This window comes from Nerophis ophidion, linkage group LG17, assembly GCF_033978795.1.
Source record: "Nerophis ophidion isolate RoL-2023_Sa linkage group LG17, RoL_Noph_v1.0, whole genome shotgun sequence".
NCBI lineage: Eukaryota > Metazoa > Chordata > Actinopteri > Syngnathiformes > Syngnathidae > Nerophis > Nerophis ophidion.
The window spans coordinates 31681242-31708754 of NC_084627.1; the positions used below are offsets into that span (position 1 = coordinate 31681242).

General features: G+C 38.0%; 1 protein-coding gene across 8 annotated transcripts in view; it reads right to left on the bottom strand.

Annotated features, from left to right (window-relative positions):
- The window catches only part of sptlc1 (serine palmitoyltransferase, long chain base subunit 1), a 68123-nt gene that overhangs the window by 14833 nt on the left and 25777 nt on the right, over window positions 1–27513 (bottom strand). For 3 of the 8 annotated variants that reach the window (XR_009802443.1, XM_061876750.1, XM_061876747.1), the window contains exons 11-14: window positions 15223–15319; window positions 15076–15130; window positions 8351–8468; window positions 8180–8253 (exon numbers count right to left, since the gene is read on the bottom strand). Coding sequence is in view for 7 of the 8 variants with exons in the window: in XM_061876750.1 (XP_061732734.1) it covers window positions 8180–8253; window positions 8351–8468; window positions 15076–15130; window positions 15223–15319 (344 nt within the window). In the remaining variant the exon portion in view is untranslated. Of the gene's footprint in view, window positions 1–6255; window positions 6750–8179; window positions 8254–8350; window positions 8469–15075; window positions 15131–15222; window positions 15320–18677; window positions 18702–27513 lie in introns of those variants that run through there. The other 5 variants (XM_061876745.1, XM_061876749.1, XM_061876746.1 and 2 more) reach the window with 4 other exon arrangements.

A 27513-nucleotide genomic window follows, 5' to 3' on the forward strand; every position in this document is an offset into this window, starting at 1 on the left:
ACGCTTTCGATGGTGGAGAGGCTCGACAAGATTCTGGCGCTGATGACTAAATTGAGGAAAAGTTCGACCTCATTTCAACCCCTCTCCCACCCATCCCTGTCATCTGTGGGCCTATCCAGGGACATTTTGGATCCGTCCCCTGAGGGGGGGGGGAGGGGGTTGGGGGTGCGATGAGTAGCTGTGTAGCTGAGGAGGCACAGGTACTTCTCACCCTGGTGGATCTGCAACAGATGGCACCATTCTCTTCGGTGGGCCAGCAGACGCCGCCATCCTCTTCGGTGGGCCAGCAGACGCCGCCATCAACTCCCGTGGGCCTGCAGACGCCGCCATCAACTCCCGTGGGCCCTCCCACGCCGGCAGACAAGCCCCTTTCTCTTCTGACTCCGCCCAAGCCGGCAGACGAGCCGCCTCCTCTTCTGGCTCCGCCCACGCCGGCAGACGAGCCATCTGTCCTTCTGGCTCCGCCCACGTCGGCAGACGAGCCGCCGGCCCTTCTGGCTCCGCCCACGCCGGCAGACGAGCTGCCTGCCCTTCTGGCTCCGCCCATAACGGCAGACGGGCCGCCTGCTCTTCTGGCTCTGCCCACGCCAGCAGACAGGCTGCCTGCTATTATGGCTCTGCCCACGCCGATGATCTCGTCTTCCTTGTCTCTGGCTCCACCCACGCCAACAACATCAGCTTCCTCTTCCCTGGTGGGCAGTGCGAGAGTCTCCAGCATTGTCGCCTCCAGCTGGCCTCACGCGCGGGCAGTCATTGGGTGCCGGCATGCGGCCCTCTCGTCGGCCACAGATGTGGCCGTTCCATGGGCGACCGCCTTACCAATTGCAGCGGCGTTCAACTCGCCGTTGCCACCTGACTCTTCCCCGCTAGTTGTGGGGATACTTGGCCTGGTGGCCCACCGTCTTGTCCTCTCTCCAACCTCCCGTGACTTTGGACTTATTTTTGGAGGGGGTGTTTTCTGGAACGTCTGGTATCTATCATCGGAAAGGGGGCTACTGTCAGGTTTGTCACTGACAGTTTAGTTATGTTTTGTTTTTTCCTCTGTTTTTATTTCCTGTCAGCACTCTTATTTTGGTTCAATTTCCTGCTTGTCTCCCTGGGCGCTGTTTCCCCTCAGCTGTGGCTGATTGCCACCTGGTGTCAATCAACCGGCTGCCATTTTAGACCAGCCTTGCCCTCCAGTCAATGCTGGAGTATTGTTGCTGTATGCTGTGAACGGTTTGCTGTTTCCAGTTTTCCTGTTTGTCGGTTCCTTTTCCGTTGCCAGTTTACCTCTTCCTGGTTTGTGTTTTGCCTTAATTTTGGACTTGAAATTATATTTTCCTGCACCAAGCCTGCCATCTCTGCATCTTGGGGTTCGTCACCTCCAATACGTGACAATCAGGCTAGAATTAAGGTTTTAGAATGGCCTTCCCAAAGTCCTGACTAAACCCCATTGAGAACATGTGGACAATGCTGAAGGAACAAGTCCATGTCAGGAAACCAACTAATTTTGCTGAACTACACCAATTTTGTCAAGAGGAGTGGTCAAAAATTCAACCAGAAGCTTGTTCAAGATTCAAGATTATTGTCATATGCACAGTTAAACAGACATTTTGCCGTACAATGAAAATCTTACTTTGCTAGTGCACCCTTCAACAAGTCACACGGTACTTAGCTAAAAATAAACATAAAATAAAAATTTTAAAAAATGTATATACAAGGCACAGTAAGTAACATAACATTATTGCACAGTCTGATTGACAGTTAACAGTATAAATATGGAGGTGACCTTGGGTCACAGCAGCAGTTAAAGTGTCTTTAGTGATCAAAGGTGAAAAGTGTCTAAAGTGATGGTTCACAGTTCGGGGGTGGTCAAGGTAGCTGTCTTTTGTTAAAAAAGACAAAAGTAAAAACGGGGAGCTAGCATTCACAAGTTAGCATTAACAAGCTTGATGGCCTGTTGGTAGAAACTGTTTGTCAGTCTCTTAGTCCTGGATTTCAGGCTCCTGTATCGTCTGCCTGAAAGTAGGAGGCTGAAGAGACTGTGCTGGGGGTGTGTACTGTCCTTTATGATGTTGTGTGCTCTCCTGGTGGCCCTGGTAGAGTACATGTCCTGTAGTGAGGGGAAGGCTGCTCCTGATATGTTGTGAGCAGTTTTAATCACTCGCTGGAGTGCAGTTTCCATACCAGACCGTGATTGAGCTGGTAAGGACACTCTCAACCGTACTTCTACAGAAGTTGCTGATAATTTTGGGTGGCATGCCAAATTTTCTCAGCCTTCTTAGGAAGTACAGTCGCTGCTGGGCTTTATTTATTGTTTGTTGGGTGTTGTGATCCCAGGTAAGGTCCTCGCTGATGTGGGTCCCGAGGAATTTAAAGGTTTTCACCCTGTCCACCTTTGTCCACCCTTATGTACAGAGGTGTGTACTGTGCACTCCTTCTCCGTGGGTCAATAATCATCTCCTTGGTCTTGTCTGTGTTCAAGGAGAGATTATTATTTTGACACCAGGCCACCAGTTCTGCTACCTCCCTTCTGTACGCTGCCTCAGCTTCCCCGGTGACTAGTCCGACGACCGTAGTGTCATCTGCAAACTTGATGATACTGGTGTTGATGGCTACCAAAAGCACCTTATCGTGGGGAAACTTGCCAAGGGACATGTAACCCAATATTAACATTGCTGTATGTAAACATTTGACCAAGCAGATTTGGTCACATTTTCAGTAGAACCGTAATAAATTCATAAATGAACCAAACTTCATGAATTTTTTTTGTGACAAACAAGTATGCGCTCCAATCACTCTATCAAATTTATAAATTATTGGAAACTCAAGACAGCCATGACATTATGTTCTTTACAAGTTTATGTAAACGTTTGACCACGACTGTATATACATACAGTAAATAACATTACCTTGAGCAAAACAATGAACAGTCCACTTGTTTTTATTACTATGCTCAAGTTAAGGGCATTAAACAAGTTAACATCATTAAAACATTTTTTTAAATTTCAAATCAACTCCTGCATGGACTTGAACTCAGGATTAGTTTGTTGTCAGCTAGCGATTAGCACACCTGTTGTCAGCTACTGTAGTGAGTAGCGTGCACAGTTGCCAGCTAGCAATAAGCGCCACTATGCGGTATAATTTTTATATATCAATAATTCACAATATCAAAAGTATTGTATCTTTAGGACTAGTTTAATTTAAAACACCATTTTAGACAAGATATATAAGTAGAGGGTCCTTGCTCCATCCGTCCATTAGTTTGGGTTCCTTCGTCTGGAAAACGTTACACAACATTGCATTGGTTGTCTCATACTGCAGACCCACAGTATGAGACATGAAAGTCACTGCTCACAGAGCTGTTGACTCAGTTGGGCTAGGATGCAGTGAGGGTTTAAGAATCAATTGAAGAGAACATTAAAATGCAAATGCATTTTGCCGCATGCACTGCTCGTACATCTGCATTTCCTTAAATGAACAAAATCAGAACTCGGAAGTCTTTTATTTTTTTAATTCTTTAAATTTATGTGTAAACATTTTTTGATTTGTTACCATCCACAATTTCTTTTTTTATATATAATAAAATGTATTCTATTAATGACTGTTGTAGTACAAAAAGTGCATCAATTTAAATTTGTTCGATTAAAAACACATTTCACAAAAATCTAAAACACGTGCGCAACATTGTATTCAATGCGGAATGTATACAGTTCATCATATTAGCCTATACCTACTATAATGACCCTTTCGTATCAAGTATTCTATACCAGAGGTCCTCAGTAAATTTGTCCAAGGGTCAGGATTTTTATCAGCCCTATGTCAGGGCCAGATGGCTGGCACATGGTTTAAAACAAAAAGCCTAATTAAAGAGATGTATTGTGGTTTTCAATGAGCAATTTCATAACCAAGAGAACTAAAATCCCTTATCCCAATCAGTGACAAGTACCAAATAAAAATATTAATAAAAAAGCTTACATAAGGGGTGTCCAAACTTATTCCACACACTGAAAACAGACTACAGTATTTTTCGGACTATAAGTCGCAGTTTTTTTTGTAGTCACATAGTCTGGAGTGACTTATGTGTGAAAAAATTAACACATTACCGTAAAGTATCAATAATATTTTTTATTTCATTCGCGGAAGAGACGAAGAAAATGTCAGCAATCGTCACACACACGTCGACCAATAAGAATTTGGCGGGGGAGGGTCATGGCAGAAGTGCATTGTGGGTCATGGAATGCTAACTGCTATATGCTACTGCCGTAGCTATTAAAATGGATCATTTCATCGTTGGCGGTAACTTATAAAAACTGAGAAGGGCTGAACAAAAATGGCACCAAACAGGAAATCATGTACTGCAGATTACAAGCTGGACGTAGTGAAATATGCAGCAGAAAACGACAAGAGGAAGCGGCGCTTACCTTTGAGTTGGCAGAGTGGTTTAGAAGCGACATCGACGAAGAAGATTTCATGGGATTTATCGATTAGGAATGACAGAGTGTTTGGTAAACGTATAGCATGTTCTATATGTTATAGTTATTTGAATGACTCTTACCATAATATGTTACGTTAACATACCAGGCACCTTCTCCGTTGGTTATTTATGCGTCATATAACGTACACCTATTCAGCCTGTTGTTCACTATTTTTCATTTTAAATTGCTTTTCAAATGTCTATTCTTGGTGTTGGATTTTATCAAATAAATTTCCCCCAAAAATGCTACTTATACTCCAGTGCAACGTATATATGTTTCTTTCCTTCTTTATTATGCATTTTTGGCCGGTGCGACGTATACTACGGAGCGACTTATATTCCGAAAAATACCGTAAAAAGAAATTACACAAAAATACCACTTTGGATGATCATTAAAAAACAATGTATTTCTATAACCTATATAAATAAACTCATGTAATAAAACTGCAGTTGTTGTGATTCATTTCCTGTGCCTTCATTGCAAATAATTATACGATAATAATATAATGCTAACCCAACATTTCCAATTACTTGCTATAAGGAAACCAATTTGACAAAATTTAAAAAATTGTGAATATCATACTAACAAAGTAACAGCTGAATAATATTATGTAGTGTTGCTGGATGGCTGGACTGTGAGGACTCTTTCTGGGACATCTTCTGCGTGTTTTTAAAGGTACATGTCCCACTATAACAAGCATTCATAAAAACAAAACCATCATGAACTTATAATTAGGAATAACACCTTTAGATGCTTGTCAACACGTGACACATCTCCATGACCACCATCTCCAATGATCGGTCGGCTCTCAGCACAAGATAACCAGACAGCGACCGTGCCAGAAGATCTTTGTCACTTTCTCTATAATAAGGTCAAGGACCAAAAGAACACAAAAAACTATTCAACATTCTTCTCTTAAGTTTGTCATTAATCAACCTCATGCAGCAGATACGTGACGAGAATGTAAGCGGGGACAACTGATGTAACCAAGAAATGTCCCGTAAGCTAGACTGTCCTAATTTATATTGCTCCAGCCGCTGCTGGAGGACTCTCGCCAGGACCCACACTTTGAGCACTTGGGTTGGGTCCTTGGAAGGACGGAGCCCCCGAATTGAAACACAGCAATCCTCTAGTCTAGGGCAGCTGCAGTTGCTCCATCTAGATAGATGGCCCTTAGTGTTTGGAAAGAGAATTACAACTTCGGCGCCAGTGGCACGCTGTCGCAGAGGAAATGAGAGCCAGAGAGGGAAACAATAGCAAACCTTAACTTGAACTGATCTGCAAATTAAATAATAATCATAATACTGCATCAATATTAGCTAACCTGAATATTTACAAGCATATGCTGAAAAAAAAATAACGTTTAGATTTTTGTGAACAAGTTTTTTAATCAAACTTGAGTTTAAATCAATGCATTTTTGTACTAGAACACAGTCATTCATTGAATAAAATATTATTCAATAACAGAAAAGAATTGTGGATGATGACAAAAGTGCACCTGCTTTTCAGTACATCTTGTTACAACCGGGACCTGTAGCATCAGAGACAGGGATGCTACTGGTGCGCCACTAGATATCCAATGTTGTAACAAGACATTTTAGATCTATATTCTAATCAATGACGTCACATTAAGCTGTATTTTCTAATAATACACATACTACACATTTTATAAATATATGATAGCTAAGAAAAAAAGTGCTTAGTCAGTGTGCTTAAAAAGCGGCTCAAATAAATGGTGTACTATAGCTACTGTACACGTAGCTAAAATCTGTTGTGAGCCAACAAACCAACACGCTTTGAAAATATGAAAACTACTTTAATTGGAAACACAATACAGTCAGAGTAAATTAAATATTTAAGTGAAAGTAAAAATATTTTATTGTGGCGTTTCCTCAATGTAAGTGTTGCGATAAATCAGAGAGAAGAGAAAAAAAGAGAAACAAAACAATATTGCTCACAGATGCCACTTGGTGGATGTTTGAGCACACTGCAGCAAGTCCTGGGCAAATTAAAATAGCCCCACCTCTTAATCCTCCAGTCACACGCAGCAATCTTGCAGGAATGACGCAAATTTACAATGGCACGTACTGTATCTGACAGTGATAATACATTTCAGTTTTTGTATTCAATATTTTCAGAGCTTGTTTATAAACTGTTTCAATCGGCTTTCAAAGATGATGGGGAGAAGACGGGGTCCAAGTGGAGCCATGTAAATAAAATCGCCCACAAAACAGCGCATCCTGAGGGAACGGTCAGAAAGCAGCTTGATAATGGTCTGTAAAACATAATCTATGTAACATTTTAACCTAACACCAACCGTTGCATTATATGTAGACCACAAAGAAGTGTTTTAAATGTAGGTAAAAAAATCATATGACCCCTTTTTTTTTACTGTGCCTTATAATTTGGCGCGCTTTATAATCTGGCGCGCCTTTTGTAAGAAAATAGACCTGAATTGAGCTGCAAATTGCCAGCCTTATAATTTGGTGCACCCTATTGTTAAAAAATACAGTACTCTAAATAATTACGTATAGCTGCCCTTTACAGCAGCTTGGTGGACGACTAGAGCTGTGTTTTTCAACCATTGTGCCGTCTGGTGTGCCGTGGGAGGTTATCTAATTTTACCTATTTGAGTGTCGGTGCTGTCTAGAGCTCAGCAGAGTAACCATACTCTTCCATATCAGCCGGTAGCTAATTGCTTTGTAGATGTCGGAAGCAGCCGGAAGCAGAGTGCAGGTAAAAAGGTGTCTAATGCTTAAACCAAAAATAAACAAAAGGTGATTGCCCCTAAGAAAAAGGAGTGAAACTTAGGGAAGGCTATGCAGAACGGAACTAAAACTGAACTGGCTACAAAGGAAACAAAAACAGAATGCTGGACAACAGCAAAGACTCACTGTGGAGCAAAGACGGCGTCCACAATGTACATCCCAACATGACATGGCAATCAACAATGTCCACGCAAAGAAGGATAAAAACAACTGAAATATTCTTGATTGCTAAAACAAAATAGATGCATAAAATATCGCTCAAAGGAAGACATGAAACTGCTAAAGGAAAATACCAAAAAAAAAGAGAAAAAGGCCACAAAAATCGGAGCCCAAGACAAGAACTAAAACACTACACACAGGAAAACACCAAAAAACTCAAAATAAGTCAGGGCATGATGTGACAGGTGGTGACAGTACACCGACTTTGAGACAAGAGCTATAGTGATGCATGCTTGGTTATGCTTTAAAGTCATATTCAACAGATGCGACAACGACTTTTTACTGTCAACTGAGTTTTGTTTTTTAATAATTTCTGCTGGTGGTGTGCCTCTGGATTTTTTCAACGCAAAAAATGTGCCTCGGCTCAAAAAAGGTTGAAAAACACTGGACTAGAGGACACCAGTGTTTGAAGAAGCTGTAAGCATTATATCCAGCCCTCTTACTGATCCAATCATGTAAGCGACACCCACTAATACACAAGCATGTACACAATACAAAGATAATGTTATGCTACTAAATCAGTGTTTGTAAAAATGTACGATTTCACTCACAAGTTCAACATCAATGTAACATTAAAGCTTCAGATTTTAAATCCTTTCATTCTCAAATCTCTCTTTTGAGAATGTGCACACGTGATGGATGCATGTTTGCACGAAACAGCTACAATTGAGAGCTTGAGCGCCAATCATCTTATTATTTTTAAAGCGTTTTACTTGTAAATGTATATATTACCTGGGCGGAGGAAGATATCGCTCTTCTTTTTCAAGGTATCGGGCAAGTGTTAAAGCCACTTGTCTCTCCATACACTAACAAACAAAACCAAAACATGAAAAGGACTGTGAGACACTTAATACAAAATGGTGTTTAGTCATCAAGTGCAGACGTGTGATACTGTGAACTCACGTGATCTACAATGGAGCGCAGCAGTCGCATGTCTGACACTAGAGAACCTGAACTTCTCTCCAGCTGCAAGTGAAGTGCCGGAGCAAACTGCACCCCGACTAACTTCAGCCCTGGAATTCTGCAAAACCAAAAAAATCTTTACAAAACCAACAATGTCCATAGTTCATGTCTTGTTTCGACATAGACAAATGTATATCTGTTTGTGGAATACTTTGAATTCTTGGTGTTTGGATTGGCAAGTTGAACAAGTGATTACGCAATGTTCCTGTCAGTCTAAATTGTAAAAATTATCCACCATGAGGCAGCAAAAATAATCTCATCCAGGACAAAGATAGATGGAGTAATAATTTATGTCAGCCAGAAAGTAAAAAATTGTTAGTGACTTTACTTATGTTCGTTCTAATGATAATAAAACACACATACACAATTTGATATTGGTCTGATATTAGCAAAAAAAAACAAATGTTCGTAAGATATCAGCTTGCATATGAAATCTCTGATATAGTCTCCGATGCAAGCAGTCCTGCACAGCGTTTACATGTGCAAAGCTGGACAGCCAAATAACATCTAAATGTCCTCCAATAAGCAAACAAGTATGGTATTTTCTCACAATTTAGTGAAATAATTTACTAAAGGTAAACATGGTTGTGGGTTACTAGGAGCTATCAGCTGCACAACAGCTAAGCAGTGAGTACACAATAGCACACAAACTACACATACGTAATAAGTGTACTTAATTGAACAATAATGTAGTCTAAAACAGCACATTTTTCAATATCAACACAAATCAAATAATTATAGTTGCATATGACTAATTATTATATCACAGACTCTCAGGCAGAAGCATGTTAGAAAATATCCAGTAAAGAAGCGTGTCTGCATGTTTCAAATTAATGCAACATGATCTCAACTTTATGAAATGTTGTGGCCACTTGGTGTCATTATCACTTTATTTAAAGACAGCATAAGTCCAGTCCAGATGGTTAATAATAAAAAGGTTAGTTTTTTTCATACCTACCATTCTTGTTTGTTTGAGTAATGTCACTTGATCAAGTCTTTTCTAAATTTATGTGAATCATATTGAATTAACATTGGCATTGGCTAATATTGAAAGCTCCAATATCGATATTTTGTATTGGAAGTGCAAAAGTTGTATTGAATTCAAGAAAGAACTCAAAGCAAGTTTGAAGTTACCTCCCATCTCCCCTCATCACACTCTTACCAAAAAAGAGTCTTCAATAAAAGGTCAAAGTGATGTCAAATTTAATTTTAATATTTTATTTAGCATTTTATGAATGTAAACTAAACATTTGGTGTTAGTTTGCTATTGTTGCTTAAATGACAAAGTTTCTGGTATTGAACTGGTTCGGTTTGGAGGAGCTGAAATGGATCATAAGGATTCGCCTGAGCTTTGTAGTTCCATAGGGCCCAGATTTGCTGATAAACAATAACCTATTTATTAATAACCATCTGGAATGGACTTGTGCTGTCTTTAAGTTGAAGTAGAATTGTAATTGTTTTTTGGCGCCCCTGTTATTAAGAAAATTACTATGATGCTTTCTGAAGATACTGGTTTTGTCAACGAAATTGTTTTTAATTTGGCTGCACGAGTCACAAAAAAATGCAGGTGCACCTTGAAGTCTTTTATAACTTTGCATGAATGAGCTTTTAACTGTTGAACTAAAATGAAAAATGATAAAAGTTAAAGGGGGTGTTTGCAACATTTACACTGATGTCTAGAGGGCCCTAACTTTCCAATGTATTTTACACAGTATGTCCCTCCCTCTTACGGCTTCTAGAACGTAATGACGTACACTAAGTACAGAACACTTCCACACACATTAACTTTGGATGTTATTAGCTAATAATAGCAATTTGGATAGCTAGCGTTAGCTGTCATTGAATGCATATTCTATCATAACAACAACATGACTGCAAATTGCTTCTTAACAGTTGCTTGTCTTGGACTACTTTTGTATGTGTGCACGCGCACCCTGTGTGTATGTGTGGACGAGACAGAGTGAGTGACCGCTGTAAAGAACAATCATTTTATTCGGTCTGGTAAAAATTTTCATTACATAAACTAACTAATTGTGAAAAATATGGAAAACTGTAAAACAAATGTGTTATGTTAAACCACTGATAGTATTATGCGGTTTATGTTATATTTTTTGCTTTGAAAAATGTAACTGTGGGCAAGGCGCAAACATCCATCCATCCATCCATCCATTTTCTACCGCTTATTCCCTTTGGGGTCGTGGGGGCGCTGGTACCTATCTCAGCTACAATCGGGCGGAAGGCAAGGCGCAAACAGTCCCAATAAAATAAAGTAATTATAAAAAAAATATATATATACTTTATTTTTATTTTGTATCTCTGGTATCTCAGCTGTCAAGGATATGTGTGCATATGTTGGTTGCTCGCTGTAATCTTTTTGCTGGGGGAAACAATTCAGAGAGTTTGGCGTGCTTTTGTGTGTCGTGTCTTGGTGCCTATGATTGACAGAACAGCCTACTTGGGCAAACACATAACCTATGCAACCATGCCCGGTTGAGTGAGTGACTCACGTCCGAGTGAGTGACTAACGTCCTAGTGAGTCTAGCTCCTTTTGCTAGCATTGGTTGCTAGGTCTTTGCATTGTGCGCAAAGCACTTAGTATGCTGTTCCAATCCCTCGCTTATGACCATAAAAAAAAAAAACTTCCGACTGTGTTCTGACCGTGAGACAGCTTATCTAAAAACAATGAATATTGTCACATTTTAATCTTGAAAACGCAACCCATTGCTTTTGTACATATCAACTACATTACATGGTATATTAAACCAGCAGCTATTTAGCATTTATGTGTCATTTCTACACAAATGCCCCGTCGTTACAATTCACAGATGCCTTCCTTCAATTTGTTTACGTGATTGCTTCTAGGTTACACGATGGATTTTTAAAGTGGCATGCTGGATGTGCTCAGATTACGACAAATGCTCAATAATGACAAAACATCCAAAAAGCTTCTAAAGGTTAATATAATGTTTAGTTATGGTTTGTTTATTATTATTGTTCTTCAGTCAATGGTCATCAAAGCAAAACAAACAGTTGTACATTCATTTATTGAAAATAAAAAATGTTGCAGACCGAAAGGGTTTAGGCTGAAGGTAAACACTTATTGCGCCTCACCCTATAAATAATGTCAAGTACAAAATGAACTTCCGAAAATTATAAAATGTCCTTTGCACAACATATTATAAATACACATTATAAACAACATGAACTTAGTTCAATTTTATACACAGTACAGGCATGTGAAATATCTTTTGTGCAAATTACCTTTGCACTAATTATATACAATATATACAAACAATTATATTTCTATTATTATTTATACCCCACGTTTAGTTTTTAATTAACATTAATCATAGTATTAACTACAATGTTGATTCAAGAGTGATATATTTTTCAAGACATTGGTCTTAAAGTGTTTTTTAAATGTGTGAATGGAACTGGAACATTTTAAGGAATCATCCAAGCTGTTCCACAGTTGAACTCCTCTAACAGAAACACATCTACTTTTTAAGGGTTTTCTTATTTTTGCTTTCTGAAAGAAAGCTGAACCTCTGAGGTCATAGGGATTATCTCTGGGTTTAAATCTCACTTGTAGACACCCAGGCAGCATGTGGTTATGAGCTTTGTAAGCCCCTATAGTAGTATTGAGGTCAACAAGATCGTGCAGTTTTAAAGTTTTTAATTTAATGAACAGAGCATTTTGGTAATTTGCGTAATTTACAATTCTAATCGCTTTCTTTTGAAGTAAGAATATAGAGTTGATGTTTGATTTGTAATTGTTTCCCCAGATTTCAACGCAATAATTAAGATATGGGCGTATGAAAGAATTATATAACATGTTAAGAGCCTTTTGATTTACAGTTTTTAATTTTATGTAACATAGCAATAATTTTTGCCATCTTTGTTTTAAGTATATTTATGCACAGTTTCCAATTTAATTTATCATCTATATAAATTCCCAAAAATGTTTTTGAATATACCCTTTCTATCTCCATATCATCAATTCTTATATAACGATGTATGTTATTTTTCCTATTTCCAAAAATTATATATTTTGTTTTATTTAGGTTGATTGATAAATATTTATTGGCATCAAACCATTGCTTTAGTATGTGGAGTTCGATCTCAACAGTCTCTAGGAGTTGGTCAAGGTGTTGCCCAGAACAGTACAGACTTGTATCATCAGCAAAAAGAATACAGTTGAGTTTTTTAAAGATTTTAGAACTATCATTAATATACAGTAAAAACAATTTTGGTCCCAGCACTGAACCTTGGGGTACTCCATGTGTTATGATCTTTTTGTCTGAATCTACATTGTTCATGTCTGAATCTACATTGTTCATATGCACATACTGCTCTCTGCCACCAAGATAACTTCTCAACCAATCATGAGCAAGACCTCTGACACCATACCTTTGCATTTTGTTTAAAAGTAATGTGTGATCCATGGTGTCAAAGGCCTTGCTCAGGTCAATAAAAACACAGACAGCAAACTCCCTCTTATCAGTTGCAGTGGTTACCTCCTCAACTAGTTCCATCACTGCCATGGAAGTGGACCTATTTGATCGGAAACCGTATTGGTGTTCACTTAGCAAGTGATGCTTATCAATAAAACTGTCAAGTCTTGGCACAAATAATTTTTCAAGGACTTTTGAAAATTGTGAGAGTAAAGAAATAGGCCTATAGTTGGTGAACTGATGCTTATCTCCACTTTTGAAGATGGGAATGACTTTTGCCGTTTTCATTTTGTTTGGGAAGACACCTTTTATAAAAGAAATATTGCAAATATAAGTAAAGGGAACAGCTATAAAATCAACAATTTCCTTAATCAGTCTGTTGACTTCTTGTTTTTCTGAAAATGTACAATTGTTTTGATTTCACTTTCATGAACTGGGGAAATAAAAAACGATTCTAAATTGTTTTGAATGGCTTGTTCATTAAATTTTGCACAGTTTTCAGGTTGTACAATTTCATTCGCTAGATTAGGTCCAACATTTACAAAAAAGTTGTTAATAGCGTCCGTTATTCCTTTAGGGTCATTTATAGTTTGATTATTTTCTATAAAATAGCTAGAATGTTACTTATGTGTCATGTTTTTTTTTTAATGATACCATTTAAAACTTTCCACGTACCCTGGATGCTATTTTTATGTTGTTCTAATAGGTTACAGTAATATGTTTGTTTGCAGTGCTTTATTATTCGTGTTAACTTATTTTTGCAGGTTTTATATTTGTGTTCAGTTTCTTTGGTTCTGTACTTTAAATGTCTTCTGTAAAGATAAGTTTTCTTTTTGCAAGACTTCAGGATTCCTCTTGTGATCCACGGTTTGTCCTTAACGGTGCTGTCTTTAAAGACATGTTTTTTAATTGGACAGTGCTTATCGTGCAGTTTTATGAAAAGATTAAGAAAAGTTTCAGATGCCGGGTCTGTGGAGGTATAAACCTCCCCCCAGTCTTGGGCACATAACTCAGAATTGAATGCTGCCATAGTTTCGTGTGTTTGATGTCTAACAAATCTATATTTAACTGCTTTTTGGTTTTTTCTCTTATCAAAGAAATTGTGGAAAATGCTGAATACAGGTAGATGATCACTTATGTCATTGAATAGTAGTCCTGCTGTTCTTTGATTTTCCAGGTGATTGGTGAAAATGTTAACGATCAGTGTGGCAAAGTCTGCGGTTATTCGGGTTGGTTTTGTTATAAGGGGAAATAAATTATTACTGTACAATCCTGTTATAAAATCTGTTGTTTTGATACTGTCCATGGGGTTCATAGATTAATATTAAAATCACCACACACAATATGGATTTTGTTTGACTTATTAAAGAAATAATCAAGTTTTTCATTGAATGTGTCTAGACATGATCCAGGTGTTCTATAGACACAACTGACGTTTATTTTTTTTGATTTTTCTACTTCGATTTCTACAGTTATACATTCAAATACTCCAGCTATAGCAGTTGATTTGCTGTCAATCTTCCAACATTTTAAATCTTGATTTACAAAAAGTGCTACTCCTCCTCCCCTTTTTCGTACTCCGTTTGTGGTGAATAATTCATAACCATCCAATCTCATTTTACAGCACTTGTTGTAATCGAGCCAAGTCTCTGAGAATGCAACAACACAAAATTTTTTGAACTGGCTCAGAAATTCTGTAATATTGTCAAAATTTTTATACAAGCTTCGGCTAGTAAAATGATTTGTACATATACACACATTTAAATTGTTTGTCTGTGTAGTACTCACAGTTTCTGGTAATATTATTGTAAAGATTGCAATCGGGATCAATATCACTGCCAAACTAATTTAAATTACAGTTATAATTGATATTGTCATAAAAGTCTAGTTGAATATGATTATAATTATGACACAATTCACTACTATGAATATTATCAGTACTTCTACTTTCAATTTCCTTATTACCAATATTGGTAAAGATATTTTTTAATTCATTTTCCATTATATTTTAGTTTATTTTTCTTTGTACAAATGACATTTGTATCCACCTCCAGTGAAACATTTGCATACAAACACACACTTAATATGATCATACAGTTCAGGTCTTAAACTCACTGTGACTCACAAATACAGTTTGTTGATGAGATTGTAATGTGCAACCATTTATTTTACTCTGACAGTCTAGAATATAAACCATGCTAGAAAACTTACCCGTTTAATGCTTGGTAAACAGATTTGCATTTTTCCCTGAGAACAGTGAAAATGTCTGCAGAAAGAAAACACTAGAAATTTAGTAAAGTAAACACAGGTCAGCATTATAGCTGTAGTTGGTAAACAGGGGGGAAAAAAATGGGATACCTGGATTCTCTTGCATGATGTTGAGCGCCTCGATGGCGGCGGCAGCTAGCATGGGAGGCAGCGACGCAGAGAAACAGTAGCCTTGGCCTGACAGTCGCTGAAAAGTGACATCGCGTTTATCAATGCAAATGTAAGCAAACAAAAACTTTACATGTAAACTAAAAAGGTTCATAAATTACTTTTTAAGTATGTATACATTGACCCTAGTTGTCAAGGACATCAAGGATCTGGACAAATATGAAAACTCCCAGAGCAACCACAACAACAACGATGACGATAATGGAGTCTGGCGGAAAACAAACATCGACATTCAACTACAAAATTACAATGCTCCAAAGGATTACTGAGCAAGAAGATCTGTATTCAGGTGCATATTTATCTACACTTATAGACATTCATGGAGCAACACAAAAGATTGCTGAACAGATATTTATCCCATGGAACTGCAACCATCAGCATCAGATCACAATAGTCGGGAATTAGATGAGGATATACAAACCCTGTTTCCATATGAGTTCGGAAATTGTGTTAGATGTAAACATAAATGAAATACAATGATTTGCAAATCAGTTTGAACTCAAATTCAGTTGAATATGCTACAAAGACAACACATTTGATGTTCAAACTGATAAACATTATTTTTTTTGCAAATAATCATTAACTTTAGAATTTGATACCAGCAACACGTGACAAAGAAGTTGGGAAAGGTGGCAATAAATACTGATAAAGTTGAGGAATGCTCATCAAACACTTATTTGGAGCATCCCACAGGTGTGCAGGCTAATTGGGAACAGGTGGGTGCCCAAAAATGCTCAGTCTTTCACAAGAAAGGATGGGGGGAGGTACACCCCTTTGTCCACAACTGCGTGAGCAAATAGTCAAACAGTTTAAGAACAACGTTTCTCAAAGTGCAATTGCAAGAAATTTATGGATTTTAACATCTACCGTCCATAATATCATCAAAAGGTTCAGAGAATCTTGAGAAATCACTCCACGTAAGCGGCATGGCCGGAAACCAACATTGAATGACCGTGATCTTCGATCACTCAGACGGCACTGTATCAAAAACCGACATCAATCTCTAAAGAATATCACCACATGGGCTCAGGAACACTTCATAAAACCACTGTCACTAAATACAGTTTGTCGCTACATCTGTAAGTGCAAGTTAAAGCTCTACTATGCAAAGCGAAAGCCATTTATCAACCACATCCAGAAACGCCGCCGGCTTCTCTGGGCCCGAGATCATCTAAGATGGACTGATGCAAAGTGGAAAAGTGTTCTGTGGCCTGACAAGTCCACATTTCAAATTGTTTTTTGAAATATACGACATTGTGTCATCCGGGCCAAAGGGGAAGAGAACCATCCAGACTGTTATTGACGCAAAGTTCAAAAGCAAGCATCTGTGATGGTATGGGGGTGCATTAGTGCCCAAGGCATGGGTAACTTACACATCTGTGAAGGCACCATTAATGTTGAAAGGTACATACAGTACAGGTTTTGAAACAACATATGCTGCCATCTAAGCGCCGTTTTTTTCATGGACGCCCCTGCTTATATCAGCAAGACAATGCCAAGCCACATTCAGCACGTGTTACAACAGCGTGGCCTCGTAAAAAAAGAATGTGGGTACTTTCCTGGCCCGCCTGCAGTCCAGACCTGTCTCCCATCGAAAATGTGTGGCGCATTATGAAGTGTAAAATACGACAGCGGAGACCCCGGACTGTTGAACGACTGAAGCTCTACATTAAACAAGAATGGGAAAGAGTTCCACTTTAAAAGCTTCAACAATTAGTTTCCTCGGTTCCCAAACGTTTATTGAGTGTTGTTAAAAGAAAAGATGATGTAACACAGTGGTGAACATGCCTTTTCACAACTACTTTGGCACGTGTTGCAGCCATGAAATTCTAAGTTAATTATCATTTGCAAAAAAAAAAAAAATGAAGTTTATTAGTTTGAACATCAAATATCTTCTCTTTGTAGGGCATTCAATTGAATATGGGTTGAAAAGGATATGCAAATCATTGTATTCCGTTTATTTTTACATCTAACACAATTTCCCAACTCATAAGAAAACAGGGTTTGTAGATCCAGATATTTTATTTTTATTTTTTACCAACAACAATTATTCTTATTATGCAAACGAACAATATAACGCAAACATTAAAATCAACAATCAACTGTCGATTATTAATTTAAACAGCTGAAGTTTATATGCAAACTACAACAACGTGAAGCATTTTTTGGAACAACCCAACAAACCCTTCAAAGTCACCGCTACCCCCAGAAACACGAATAGATGCTAAAAAAGGAATGGATTTCGACCCGAAAGGATATTAGCTAAAATGTATCATCATAATCAACAAGGACTGAGGGGTAGTATCTATGTACCTGATGAATAACAGTCTACAAACTGGTATAAAAAACATGTCATTAGCTATTGATAATATCTTAGAATGTCTAATCATTGAAATACGTCATGAAAAAAACAACATATCAATCAGCTGCATATATAGATGAACCAAGTAAAACATAGATACGTTTGAGAACTGGATGAAGGCAACTTTTACTGAAATCAGTCAAAAATAATTTTCTTATGTGGAGACTACAACATTGACCTCTTAAACCCTAACAAACACTAGTCTATAGATAACTTTCTAGACACAATGTGAGTTTTTATCCTAAAATCACAAGGCCAAGAAGAATCTAAGGACACAGTGCCACACTTATGGATAATATTTTACTAATGATTTTGAAAATAATACCACAAGTGGTCTGTCAATATCCAACATCAGTGATCATCTGCCAGTTTTCATAACCTATGACGGAAACTACAAGAAGAGGAACATTAATGACAAAAAGACACTACGAAGAATATGCACAGAACAAAATATGAAAGTTTTCAAAAATGACTTAAGAGATCAAAGTTGGGACAATTAAAAAATATACAGTAAAAATTATATAAATGGTACTTTAAAAAAATATATATTTTCAAGATTCTTTATGACAAACATTGTCCATTGAAATAACTTGGTCAGAAGCAAAATAAATGTAATCAACAATGGATGACAAAATGACTGGAAAATACCTGCAACAAGAAGAACACATTATTTAGAACATTTAAAACACAAAGATCTACAGAGGCAGAAAACAAGTACAAAACATATAAGAACAAGCTAACTGGCATTTTACAAACACATACAAAAGAATACTACAGTCAATTATTAAACCGGAAAAAAAACAATATGAGAGCAACATGGGGCATCGTAAATAGCATTATTAAAAATGGTGCTAAGAAGGATTATTCTTAATACTTCGTAGACGGAAATGTAAAAAATTACAATATGAACGAAGAAGTTATAAGCTTCAAGAAGTACCTTGTGAACAATGGACCATATGTGGAGGAAAAATTCCAGATTCAGTAGAGAACTTGAATGACACTATAGACAGAAATCCCAACTCGATGTTCTTCAAAGATTCTAACAAAAGAGGAAATAATCACTATTTTAAAAATGAAGATCCAAGACCTCAACTGAGTGTAACGAAATGTATATTTAAACGATAAAAAATATAATTAAAGATATTTCAGAACCTTGAACATATATCAGCAACCTATCATTTCAAATAGGCAAATTCCCAAACAAAATTTAAATAGCAAAAGCCATACCAATTTATAACACAAGAGACAAACACCAGTTTACAAACTACAGACCTTTCACAATTTTCTAAAATTATTTAAAAGCTGTTTTAACAACAGATTGGACAAATTTATGAATACAAATGAAACACTCACAGACAACCAATACGAATTAAGAGCCAACAATGGCATTTATCGAAATAACAGGAGATCGCCAATTCAATAGATAGCAAAAAAAGTGCTGCTGTAGTGTTGATGGAATTAACAAAATGATTTGACCCAATCAATCCTAATATCTTAATAAACAAATAAGAACGGTATAGCAGGGTTGGTCTTAAACTGGGTAAGAAGCTACCTAACCAACAGGAAGCAATACGTAAAGATAGGAGAACAAATGTCCACAGAGCTGAAAATATCCTGTGGTGTACCTTAGGGACCAATGGTGGAACCAAAACTGATACGTTTTTATACAGACATTTCGAAATTTACACAAGACTTATCATTTACAGATGATACGACTGTGTTGTGCTCAGGAGAAAACACAGAAACCAATACAAATAAAAAAAAAATTAACAAATTAAACAGATGGTTTGACAAAAACAGACTTTGAATTTCAGTAAAACAAAAATAATGCTATTAGATAACGGCAAAAGGGAAAGTCAAATAAATACAAATAGAGCAGATATTGAATGTATGTACACTATTGTATTCAATTAAATTGATATTAAATAATATTTATTCAATAAATAGACTTTTTACTGCACGTTGTCACTTTGTCTGCATCTTTAAAATCTTACAACCTCCATTGTCTTCCACGACACAGCGCATGACAGAGATTGTAAACCTATTTAAGCTCTAATTTTTCCATATACTTTAAAATGCAGTTCAAGTTATTTTAGGCATGTCCTTACGAACAACAAAGATGACAAATGAATTCATAAATATTTGTTTATACTGTAACTGTGCTTTTAATAGTCATTTAAATGTTTTGTAACAGCTGAATGGCAGTTACAAAACATTTAAATGTGTGTGTGTGTTCTTGTATTTCTACCCTTCTTGAGACATCAACAAGGAAAAGTACCTTCCATATGAGGACCAGTGAACAAGTTAGGACATATATAATGTTCCCCGCTGTTTGTGGGTTGGGCTCTCTGGGTGGCTGAGGTCGTACTCAAATATATTGAACATACAAATACAGATATACCGTATTTCCTTGAATAGCCGCCGGGCATGTAATATGCGCCTGCCTTGAATTACTGCCATGTAAATTTTGCTCACCAAATTTATTAGTGCATGCTTACTTTTCCGCAAGGTCATATTCATGACGTCATGAGTGACACTTCCCCTGCCATCATTTTAAAAATGGCGGAGGAGTATTTTTTGCTTTAGCTGTGTGTAAACCAGAGGTCTTGTTCCCCAGCCATACAGATCACACTAATGGTTGTGATATAAAACAATTTTAACACTCTTACTAATATGCGCCACACTCTGTGAACCCTAACCAAACAAGAATAACAAAACACATTTCTGGAGAACATTGGCTCTGCAACACATTATAAACGCAACATAAGAATTACCCAGAATTCCAAAGCATCCATGACTCTTGGCTATATTATACACCCGCTAGCACCAAACCCCACCACCACCCCTCTCCTTGCGTCGGTTGAGGTGGGTGGCGTTGGGGGCGCGTGTATAATATTGCCAAGAGCCATGGATGCATTGGAATTCTGAGTAATTCTTATGTTGCGTTTATAATGTGTTAGAGAGCCAATGTTCTCCAGAAATGTGTTTGTTATTCTTGTTTGGTGTGGGTTCACAGAATGTGGCGCATATTAGTAAGAGTTTTAAAGTTGTTTATATCACAACCATCAGTGTAAACGGTATAGTTGTTGACCAAGTCCATCCATCCATCCATTTTCTACCGCTTATTCCCTTTCGGGGTCGCGGGAGGCGCTGGCGCCTATCTCAGCTGACCAAGTATGCATTGCAATCTCATAAGCGAAGCAACGAAATGCATGCGTCCTACCGGCACGCAGATAGCATGGTGTAAAGGTGGGCGCGATGTCATGTTGTAGAACAGTGGTCCCAACCACCGGTCCGCGGCCGCAGAATACATTTTTATTTTTTATCACATTCAATATTTTACTGCATGCCATTGGTAAGCACAGAGGTGAGAAGAGGTTTTAAAATTATTAGCGCCTGCTTACTTCTACCGCATGCATTGCATAAGCGCAGGAGTGAGAAGAGGTTTTAAATTAATTAGCGCCCCGGCGGCTATTCAAGGACATACGGAACTCACATACACACCGTTATTCATACATTAGGTACCTACGTTCCCACATACATACACAAATACAGTACATACCAAATATTCAATGTTCGTACACCCACCCGCAAATTCACTGTACAAACATACATATACACATACTGTACATTTACATTCACTGCACAAACATACATATACACATACTGTACATATACAAGATTAGATTATTAGAGTTCCTTCAGGAAAATTTAAATTTTCAGCACAATCCCACTCAAGATCAGACAAATGTTACAGGGAGACACAACAGGACCGCTGACGGGTCTGCCGGCTTCCAGCGCCCCTTACAAAAAAAGTGAGATACAGGTAAACAAGTGGGGGGAATGGGAGAAAAAAATGGAAGATTAAAATAAAATAAAATACTATAAAAAAATGTGTCTAAGCCTGGGCCCTGGAGAGGCGGTCCAGACTGAGGCCAAGGGAAAAAAACTACAACTCATAGCCATAGTATACATCCCTCTTGCATGTGTGTAAGAGGGAACCTTCAAACATCAAAGAATACAAAGGACATTAAAGACATTAAAGCAGCGGATACAACCAGCCACTTCTACATACAGCTATGAATAAAAACTAAAAGTAACATATACACGGTGGTGGCCTCTGCAGTGTTCCACGCCATCGTCCGCTGGAGTGGAGGGAGCATGGCCAGAGACAGGAGCAGACCCAACAAAGCAACCAAGAGAGCCGACTCCACTCTCGGCCGCCAACCAACTCTCGGCCAGTGTCCAGTCCGCATGGATGAGCGAGGATACATCCAAGGAGACTGAGGTGTCCGACACTTGCTCACCCAGCCAAGACACCGCGAAGCATCTCCGTCCCGACGCTCAGTGGTAGCTCCACAGCCCTGTCCCCTCATCCGCACCTCCTCCAGTCCCTCCAATCAGACTCCGGTGTGGCAGAGACCCAGCAACTGGTCTCCATGGCCAAAAGGCTCCCGGGAGGCAGATCCAAAAGTCCACAAAAAGCACCACAGAGGTCACAAAAGTGCCACCCCTTGTCACACAGTCCCAAAGGGTCCCGGACCAAAAGGCAAAAAAATATGAAAACAAGAGGGAAACACAAAAGGATGATACAAGCGCACAAAGCTCCTGCCAACAGCAGCCATTACAGCATCGCCATCTTGGAAAAAACATGTATGTATATGTACAAGTATATATACATACATACACTCATGCATATAATCACGTTTCATTAAGCATAAATTAACGTTGTTACCCTAGGGTAAACTGGGTAACACATGGCACACTGACAAAGCTTAACCTATTGTTACAATCTATAAGGTTAATATAGCTGGCTTCTCTTTCTTCCCCTCCATTTTTCTGCTTTCATTTGTATCTGTCGTTATCATTACATATATGTATTGTTGGATTTGAACAAATGTATTGTTGATAATAAAGGTAAATTATTGGTATTATTCAAAATCAGTAGCGCTATTTCTATTGGTATTGCTCCATTTGTAGTGCAATAATGCTGATTGTCATTTCTGTATTATTTATTTCACTAAGTGCGTCTTTGCTATCACTTTCATCATCATTTTTGTGCATAACGTATTTGCTGATGTTGCTCTACTGTTTTTGCTGTTGTTGTTATTGTTGTGTTTGCTGCTGTTGTTTTTGTCTCTCTGTCTAATCGCCCTCCTGTCCCCACAATTTCCACCCCTGTCTTCCTTTTTATCTCTTTCTATCCCCTCCTGCTCTGGCCCGGCTGCACCAAATGATAATATTAATACATTTAATAAAGTCAAATACAAATAAGGCAAAAAGAGAAGTATCCCACACTTCTCTTTTGTAAAGTAAATTTGTCCAGCCGATATGGGCATCTAAATCAACTATATGATTTGCCTTGGAAGCTGGAGCGGACATAAAATAAATACAAATTAATTTAAAAAAATAAATAAATATTAAGTGCTCCCCCTCTGGCCAACATATGTAATAACAAGTGTGTGTAAGAAATTGAAATGCGCCCATCCATTTCCTACCGCTTATTCCCTTTTATGGTCGCGGGGGGCGCTGGCGCCTATCTCAGCTACAATCGGGCGGAAGGCGGGGTACACCCTGGACAAGTCGCCACCTCATCACAGGGCCAACACAGATAGACAGACAACATTCACACTCACACACTAGGGCCAATTTTAGTGTTTGCCAATCAACCTATTCCCAGGTGCATGTCTTTAGAAGTGGGAGGAAGCCTGGCCAAAATGTATTTAAAAAAAAACTACATATGTACATAGAGACATACTGTAATAACTTGAAGTAAATAATGAAGATTAAAAACCAATTACAAACAAAAAACAAAACAAAAAAAACTAAAAACTTGCCTTTTTTATATTTGCATAGTATGTATGTATCATTAATGTTGTAAATACACATCTTTATATATCTAGAAAGGGTGGTCTTAAAGAGGTAGGCATTTTTCTTATGTCTCAAGAGGAGACAAATACAAGAATGGGTGTGTGTCCTTGAACACGAACACAATTAGCTTTTTGTTGTTCTGCATTTTTTTTTATTGCATTACAAATTCACGCTGCTTGAAAAGTACTTGAATTGATTTAGACAATGTTTAGCTTGCTGTCTGTAGTTAAAATGATAGGTCAAGTTATTTATCACCCAACTTTGTCTCGCATTTTGTTAGCTAACACTCTTACTGACGTTGAATCCACATCCTCCATCTAGACGTCCGACATCATGCCTCCGCTTTGAATGCTCGTGTATCACGGATGTACTACCATAGAAAGCGAGGCATGCTTTGCAAAATGAGCAAGATATTCATGTCTTTACCAAGAATAGGAGGAAATGTTCTCACAATTGACATGTAATCACTGGCGATGTTTTTGCGAGTAGCGGCACCAACCTGCATTCGCCCGAAAAAAACACGCATGACGACGTCGCGATTATTGTTAACAAATATTTAATGTATTTGATCATTTCTTCTTAATAGCTGCTTACTTTCTGCTGTAACACTCTTCCATCTACACTTCTTAAGTACTTATTTATTGTGTTGTTTCAAGATAGCCTTCTTGTCTGCTTCTGCTTGTCCCTACTTAGTGTTTAACATGTTTAGAATCGTCCTCCAGTGATAAAACTACTTGTAAGAATTTTACTTCATTTGACACAAAGAGGTGATGATTATTAACTTAAGGGAACTGATTTCCACCTCTATTAGCCAGGGGACCATAAGTAAATAAAGTATTAGCTAGAAGGGATCGGCTTTTGTGATCGGCATTGAAAGGCTTGAATCCACATTAGCCGATCACATACTTTTTCCACAGAAATCAGTCAATACCGATGAGGTGGCCTTTTGATCAGAGCATCTCTAGCCATAACCCTTCCTTTTCCTGGTTCCACCACATGCACACAGGAAAAAGACAACTTTTTAATAGCAAGGCTTACAACTCTTATTTGTTTGTGATATAGTGATTGGATCACATACTCTTTGGTCACAAAAAACATCCATGAAGTTTGGTTCTTTTATGAATTTATTATGGGTCTACTGACAATTTGACCAAATCTGCTGGCTCAAAAGTATACATACAGCTAGAGCTGAAACGATTCCTCGAGTAATTCGATTACAAAATAGACCGAATGTCCCTTTGGGACAGAGGACCCTATTGTATTTCTAAAGTTTTATTATTATTATACCGCCACCTCTTTGAGCTGTAATTTGACAACATTAAAGGCCTACTGAAACCCACTACTACTGACCACGCAGTCTGATAGTTTATATATCAATGATGAAATATTAACATTGCAACACATGCCAATACGGCCTTTTTAGTTTACTAAATTGCAATTTTAAATTTCCCGCGAAGTGTCGTGTTGAAAACGTCGCAGTATGATGACGCGTATGATGACGCATGCGTTTGACGTCTCGGGTTGTAGCAGACATTTTCCAGCCCGATCCAAGCTATAAGTAGTCAGCTTTAATCGCATAATTACACAGTATTCTGGACATCAGTATTGCTGAATCTTTTGCAATTTGTTCAATTAACAATGGAGAAGTCAAAGTAGAAAGATGGAGGTGGGAAGCTTTAAACCTTTAGCCACACAAACACAGCCGGTGTTTCCTTGTTTAAAATTCCCGAAGGTGAAGCTTTACTATGGAACAGAGCGGTCAAGCGAACATGGATCCCGACCACATGTTAACCGGCAGTTTTCGGTGAGAAAATTGTGGTATTAAGTCGGCTCTTACCGGAGACATCAGCGGAGCCAGCGTCCTCCTGCAGCTGCGTGATTTCCCTAAGAGACACTCGCGGTCAACACACCCGTGGCCACACCCCTCCGATTTTCAGGTACTATTTAATCTCACTAAAACACTAGCAACACATTAGCAGATAAGGGATTTTCCAGAATTATCCCAGTAAATGTGTCTAAAAACATCTGAATCGCTCCCACTGAAATCGTCCCTTTTTTTTTTTCCTTCTTTTTTTCTAGTCCTTCATTTTAAATATTCTCTTCCACAAATCTTTCATCCTCGCTCAAATTAGTGGGGAAATTGTCGCTTTCTCGGTCCGAATAGCTCTTGCTGCTGGAGGCTATGATTACAAACAATGTGAGGATGTGAGGAGCCCTACAACCTATGACGTCACGCACACACTGTCTGCTACTTCCGGTAAAGGCAAGGTTTTTTTTATCAGCGACCAAAAGTTGCGAACTTTATCGTCGATGTTCTCTACTAAATCCTTTCCGCAAAAATATGGCAATATCGCGAAATGATCAAGTATGACACATAGAATGGACCTGCTATCCCCGTTTAATTAAGAAAATCTCATTTCAGTAGGCCTTTAACATGCTTCAAAACTCACCAAATTTTACACACACATTAGGACTGGCGAAAATTGCCATCTAATAAAAAAAAACAAAGCCCAAAACTCAAAATTGCGCTCTAGCGCCCACTAGGAAAAAACACAGACAAAACTGCTTGGAACTTCCGTTAGAAATGTCGTAAAGACATGAAACAAAAACCTCTATGTAGGTCTGACTTAGACCTACATTTCATAAAGTGACATCCTTCAGCAAAAATCTACAGGAAGTTGGCAAACACCCCTTCAAAACAAAAGTTTCCTGAAAAATGTAAGCTGATGATTTGGCCATTATATCTCCCAATAGTGCAGGGTTCCAACAGCTTTTTAACATATGCTCAGATTATGGAGTAAAGTTTGACATCAGGTATAATGCCACAAAGACTATGGTAAGATCTGTAGAACCAAGGCAGATAAACATCGTATTTTGCCAGGTTTCTACTTATCTGGTCAAACCCTGTCTGTGTGTAACAATGTAAAATACTTAGACCACATCATCAATGAAAAGATGGAGGATGATGCTGACATGTTTAGACAGAGAAGAATGCTGTATGTCCAAGCCAATATGCTGATGAGAAAGTTTCACTACCGTTCTTTGATGAAGCAAAGGTGTACTTGTTTAGAGCTTTTTTAACCCCTATGTACACAACACCACTCTGGGTGAGGTTAAAAATGAGAGCTTGCGCAAACTCCAGGTTGCATATAATGACTCTCAAAATCCTGCTCGGAAAGCCTAGAGGTAGTAGTACCAGCAGGCTTTTTTATGATTTAGAGATTAACACCTTACACGCCACCCGGAGAAAACTGATGTTGAAGTTTATATGTAGACTGCAGGGGTCCGAGAATGATCGTATTATACAGATAACCAATCCTAGGTGTAAATCTGTTAGGTACCGATCTTATACATGGAAACACTGGTATATCTGCCTTTTATAGAATGTCTAGACCACGCCTGGGCAATTATTTTGACTCGAGGGCCACATTTAAAGAAAAAAAACTGTCATCAAAATGGCAGCTATACTTTACATCTTAAAGATCTAAAAACAAATATTTGAGAATGTCTGGCGGGCCAGATTGAAAAGCTTAACGGGCCGCATGTGGCCCCCGGGCCTTAATTTGCCCAGATCTGGTTTAGACACATTTTTAAAGTATATATACATACAGTATATACATACATATATTTTTATAATTGCTGCTTTTATTTATTTATTAGATGCCTTTTACTGAATATGCACAAGCACTGCTTAATTATTATTTGACAATGCCTTTTATACTGTATGTGATTGTTTGTCTACTTGGACGTTGGAATATGATATAAAGCTTGATTGATATTGTGACTTTCATTTTATTTAAAATATTGTCTTGGGTCCTAGGGACTAATATAGATTTAAAAACCCCGTTTCCATATGAGTTGGGAAATTGTGTTAGATGTAAATATAAAAGGAATAGAATGATTTGCAAATCCTTTTTAACCCATATTCAATTGAATGCACTACAAAGACAGGATATTTGATGTTCAAACTCATAAACTTT